At 42.0% G+C, this 6,022-nt stretch overlaps 1 protein-coding gene across 6 annotated transcripts in view; it reads left to right on the top strand.

Moving 5' to 3' along the window:
* The first annotated feature begins 1,655 nt into the window (after positions 1-1,655).
* GRIK1 (glutamate ionotropic receptor kainate type subunit 1) overlaps positions 1,656-6,022 on the top strand; it is a 228,942-nt gene continuing 224,575 nt past the window's right edge. For 2 of the 6 annotated variants that reach the window (XM_054047872.1, XM_054047911.1), the window contains exon 1: positions 1,672-2,277. In XM_054047872.1, coding sequence (XP_053903847.1) covers positions 2,154-2,277 — 124 coding nt within the window. In that variant the 5' untranslated portion in view covers positions 1,672-2,153. Of the gene's footprint in view, positions 2,278-6,022 lie in introns of all 6 variants that reach the window. The other 4 variants (XM_054047903.1, XM_054047895.1, XM_054047881.1 and 1 more) reach the window with 4 other exon arrangements.

Below are 6,022 nucleotides of genomic sequence, written 5' to 3'. Positions count from 1 at the left end.
CCTCTTCATTATTTACCACGTCCCCAATCTTTGGATCATCTGCAAACTTTATCAGTAATGAATTTATGTTTTTTCCAGTGCATTGATAAAAATGTTTAATAGAGTAGGGCCAGAGGTGAAAGTGAGCCGGTACGGGTTGGTACGGCATACCGGTAAGAAGCCGGTACCGGCCCACACACAGCCAACATTAAAGCGTTGCTACGGCAGCACTTTAACGTCGTTGCCCGTTGTGCCCCTCCCTGTCGGTGGGGTCCTATGGGCAGGGCCGCTGATGGGGGGGAAAAGGAGCAGCTTCCCTGGGGCCGGCGATTTAAAAGGGCCAAAAACCAATCTCTGCAGGACCCTCCCAGAAATGCACCCATTTGATGATTCCCCATGTACAATTAAATTTTGAGAGGTATCAGTTACCTATTTTGTTAATCCAGTTGACATGCATCATGTTTAATTTGTATCATTCTAATTTCTTAATCAAAACGTTGTGCAGTACCACATCAAAAACCTTATAGAAGTCTAAGTATATTACATAAACACTATTACGTTTATCATCCAAACTTGTGATTTCATAAAAAAAAAGAAGATATCAAGCTGGTTTGACAAAATCTATTTGCCATAAACCATGTTGATTGGCTACATGAGATCTCCAGCATATGCCACTCAGTTTGAAGTCCCCCCATGATAACACAGGTTTTTCTTCCTCAACATTATAGATAGGTGCTTAAGAAGCTGGTCAACCTGTTCCTAAATGTGATTTGGCGGTTTATTGCAGACACCAACTAGTACTCCCAATAAAGGGTAGAAGGAGAGGGTTCAGAGCAGAGCTCTTAAGAAGAACCACACAACCCATGACCTATCTCACTCCACCAGAAGCAGGAGAAGCCGTGCTGGGTGACAGCCCATTTCTGCCTCTCTAGGAGCCTGGGACAAACTAGCCAGGCTAGGAAGCAGATGGTACTCCCTGCACAGTCACTCCATTGCCCATCTCTCTTGTTGGAGCCAAGTGAGCTTGGAATACAGGAAGGAGGCTTGCCCCTGTATCCTCTGCCAAATTGGGCATGAGATTAGGTGCCAAGAAGGGTGTAGGAGGGGGCCCCCACTCCCTCTAGCTTCTTTGCAGGATTAGCAGCAGACTGGCAGTCAAGCTGAAGGAAAAGCAACCAGAAATGTGGGCTGGGAGGTGGAGAGAGGACCCCCCACCGCACCCCCAAAAGCTCCTCTGTGGAGCTTGACAGGAGATAGCAGGGTTTGGCACTTAGCTTCAGTTGCTCCCAGAAATGTGTGCACAGCAAGGAGAACTGAAGTCTCATACTCCAAGAGACCCCTGCTGTGTCACACCCACTCACATGCTGGGTGTGTGAGTCTCTCACACAGTAACGGGGCGGAGGAAAAACATGTAAAACAGAACAGGACAAGGTGGTCCAAAAAAACAGAGTATTTTGCAAGGCAGAATTCAGGGGCAGGTGGATGCCAGAAAAGAGATTTTATTTCACTTTGGTGAAATTGACCAGTTTCAAGTTGACAGTGCCGCTTTAATCATATCCAGGAACAGCATCAGTGCCAGCCAATACGGAGATTAGATTTGCTTGTATCATCAGGATGCAAGCAAAGATTCAATCAGCTCTAGAGCAGCAGCATAAAGTACTTCTGTGCGTGTGAGAGCGAGGGAGAGAAGTGGCTGAGATCCCAGTTAATCTGCTGGAGATCAGTGCTGGAACCTCTGCAACAACTCCCGTCTCCCCCTCTCTCCCTGCCCTTCCTTTCTTTTCTTTTCTACCTTTGTACTTGACTATAGGACGAATGAGCAAGACATTCCAGCCATTTCGAGCGGCAACTTTCCACCCCCTGGAGCTCAACACAGAACAGAAGCATCGATCCATAATCTCTGGGAAGACCCTTTTGCAACGTGCGACTAACTGATGGAGGGGGAATGATGGGCTAAGAGAAAGAGACAGAGAGAGAGAAGTGTAACGGGACCCAAAAAAGCAGCAACAGCTATTCATGTCTAAATACCTCAGAGGAAACATACACTTCTAACACTCTGCACACCGAACAAGAAACACAGAGAGAATGAGGTGGAAATACAGCCTACCTCGGAGCAGCTTGTGAGTGCATGGAACTGGCAGAGGTTCAGCATGAATTAAAAAGGAGTGGAGAAGATGGAGAGCACCCTTCGCTGTGAGCCCAGGCTCTCTGCTATGGATACCAGCAGGGGACTCTTATTTCTCCTTCTCTACGTTTTAATAGGCATCCCTCAGACTTTCCAGCAAGTGCTAAGGATCGGTAAGTGCCAAGGGGAGGGCAGGGAGAGGGTAAAGAAGGGCTCAGTGTTTCCCTCCTGCTGGTAACTCTGGGGGTGAGGGGTGGTGAGAAATGTGTATGCAGTTTATTGATTGTATAGATATTAACACACACATTCGGATCGTACATATGTACATTCAAATGACAATATGGCCCTAACTCCCTTCAAATATTATGTGTATGAGAAACAGATCAATTTATTTTATATATATGCACATCAATTTTCCAACCCCCCCCCCCCCCCATAAATCACATTGATTTCTGGTACACACTAATTGAAAAGACTTCTGATTATCATGCTGTCACTTGAACTAATTAACAAGCATCATTCTTAGGTGACGGGGCACACACTGCTCAGAGCTGAAGGCTGGCTGCAGTGCACACACTGGGGCTTGTGCCCTGCCTTGCTGGTGCATTTGTTTGGAGTGCCCCACGGTGCTTCTCACGCAGTTTCTCTCCTTCTACCTGTCTTTTGCCTTGGATCAGCACTTGCCACCCTCTCCCTCCTCCCTGTCACAGCTTCTGTCATACCAGGAGCTCTCTAATGCCAGTGAGGTACCCCAGAAAGAGGGAGGCGGCTGTACTGGGGGTGGGGGATGGAGGTGATTTTCACCGGTAAAGTTCCACTTAGAAAGTCTCAACGTCTGTCAAGTTTGCTTTCAAATTCAGTTCCTGGTCAGAGGCTTTAATAGGCAGACTAGCTTCCCTACACAGTTTTGTCTGTTAACCTTTGAACTGGCATTTCCATTTATAAATCACTTGGAAGACAGATACTCAGGTGCTGTAGAATTAACTGAAGTCCTAAAAGACTTAAACCAAAGTGGCTAAAGTGAGGCCCTGTGGGTTGGAAGTTTCCCCCCTCCTCCTACTGAGATCTCTAGCCATGGGGACAAGAAGACAAAACCTACCAAACAACCGTGTAGAACTAACAGGCGTCAGAGTGTTTAAAATGGTAAAATACACAATGACAGAGGATTTAATATGAACATAAAAACAATCAAACGCAATGGTTTTTAAGTCTAGTCAGTCATTACAATGCCAAGGAGACAACAAAAAATGATTCAGTGACCTTAAAATGCATGCCAAAAAGTAATGAGATTTTCTTGCTCAGAATCAAAGAGTTGAAAGCTAAAACATGCAGAATGTAAATGTTATGGGGTGTGTGTATGTGAGAAAGAGTAGGGAAGGGGAGAGAAATCCTTATCTTCCTCTGCCCCCATGTAACCTTTGCTTGGTGTGAATACACCACAAGCACCGTACATACATGTAGCCCCAGAAAACAGGAATTTATTTTTAAATAGAAAACTCTGCACCATGGAAACAAGGCTTAGTTCACAGGAAGCTTCTCTTCCTACAGTGGATTTCTTGTGTCACTCAAGTCAGCCAGTGAATACAAAGTATCAAAAGAATTAGGGCCTGGCAGAAACTGTGGGGAAAAAATAAAGGCGGAATCCCGCACCTCCATTTCCTTGCACTCTCTCTCTTCTATTTGACATATGCCTAGCATGAAGAGGGGGGAAGGGGTGTGGAACAAGGGACAGACACATTCACAAAAGAATATTCCTGCCCTTAGTCAGCTGTCTGAGGGCTTAATCCTGCAAACACTTAACCTGTTTCATACTACTCACATGAGTAGTTACATTAAAGTCAAGGAGACTACTTGCATCTGAAGAAGTGAGGTTCTTACCCACGAAAGCTTATGCTCCCAGTACTTCTGTTAGTCTCAAAGGTGCCACAGGACCCTCTGTTGCTTTTTACAGATTCAGACTAACACGGCTACCCCTCTGATAAAGGAGACTACTGTTACACTTATAGAGAAAAGGAGTTTAACTTTGATAAACTTGAATAAATTTGACATGTGATAGTTCAACATAGCGTTAAAGCATATTCTTATAACTTGGATTTATGAATGGTATCAATTAAGTATTGCTATGAAATGATAAAGCTGTGAGTCCACTCATAATGAACAAATAATTCTGTTTCAGTCTTGGATTCCACTGTTTTGGGAGCTGTTCCGACAAAGTTTAGTGCATGCTTGTTTTTTAACAAGCAAAAACGGCAAAATACACACACATGCCCTGTGGGGTCCAATCTGGCAAAGTGCTGAGCAGTTCCTACAAGGCAAACGGGAGTTGAGCTTCATGTCCAAAGAGTGCAACTCTTCGTATTTAATACATACTCAGTTATTTTGTGCATGAGCCAAAAGTGAAATGGACTATTTTCGCCATATAAACACTAACCATTGTAATGCAATGAAGCTGTGTAATACTGGCATAACAAACTGCAGTGTACGAAAGAAAATATTTGTGCAGAATTTAGAAGAAATAACAATCATCACCCTTACATATGCTGGTAAATTCAAGGCATCGTTCTGTAGTCTTCAATGGGAAGTGGGCCTGAGTAAAGAGAGAAAGATATTTTAACGTGTTAAATTAATATACTAAACAGCATCATTATGCTTCAAAAGTACATTAACTTGAGCCCTGATCCTGTGCGTGCTTAATTTCCTTACTTTAAAATGAATAGCAATTGAAGTAAGTAGGACTACTCGCAAGCTTAAAGTTAAGCGTATGCTCAAGTGCTTTGCTGGATTAGGGCCACAGTGTTCAGCTCCTTGCAAGATCAAGCGCTGGACTGTAAACTCTTTGGAGTAGGGACAATGTTTCCTATGCATTTGTACAATAGCCAGAACAATGGGATCCTAATCCTAACTGGGCCCTTTGAATGCTACCACCATATAAACAAATAACAAGTAGACACTTAGTAAGCTTTAAATCAGAGCAACAAGTACACATACAAATACACACTATAGGAGAAAAACTATTCTTATATTGTTTTTAAATGCAGATATTTAATTTTATAAAAACGTAAATTTTGATTAGTATAGTTAGTCTGCCTATACAGAAATGGCATAATAAATATTAATCCTTCACATCCATATGCCATAACACGTTTCTCTGTAGAATGTATCACTTTTACATGGGACAAATGGAAATTATGTGAATGACTCCTCAATCCCATTTTGAGACAACAAAATACTTTCTAACAGTGAAAAACATGCTATTAAGCCATCATGCTTTCTTATTCATGTTCTAGTTAATGAAGGAAAGGACGACAGTGGTATACCATGGTGCGGTATTTTGTATCTGAATGAATACATTGCTGGCTTAATTGCATTTTTCACTGCTAGAGTGCTTTTGGATTATTTGATTTTGTTGGCTTATATAACAAATTAGTGTACTTTACTGCTTACATTTAATTACTAGAGAAAGGAGCTCATGGAGGAACAAGTGACATTTAGAAATTCTAGATATTACTATCTAGGTAATTATTGCTTTTCAAATGTTGCCTAACACTTTGAACAAGAAAAGACAAATAAGGGATTTCAATACAACCAATAAAACTAAATCATTAGCATACAAATAATTTAATAATGACTCTCTCTCCATAAACAAGAGATTTTGAAAGACAGTACTGCACTCAGTTTCAGACAATTCAGTATTTAGATTCTAATGCCTTACTGGGCTATTCCTGTCAGGTACATTTTTAAAAGCTTTTTCTTTTGTGCAAGTTCATACGTCAAAGTCCCAGGCAATAACATCTATATCTACACACATACACTGAACTGAATTATATAAAGGTATAGTTAAACTTAATGAACCCAATACTTCTGATTTAAAAGCAAAGAATGTTTACTTTTTGCACTGTCAACCTAACCGTCATACCC

This window comes from Malaclemys terrapin, chromosome 1 (genome assembly GCF_027887155.1).
Source record: "Malaclemys terrapin pileata isolate rMalTer1 chromosome 1, rMalTer1.hap1, whole genome shotgun sequence".
Classification (NCBI taxonomy): domain Eukaryota; kingdom Metazoa; phylum Chordata; order Testudines; family Emydidae; genus Malaclemys; species Malaclemys terrapin.
Note: the sequence above shows the minus strand (reverse complement) of the source record. Positions and strands in the feature narration are given on the sequence as shown.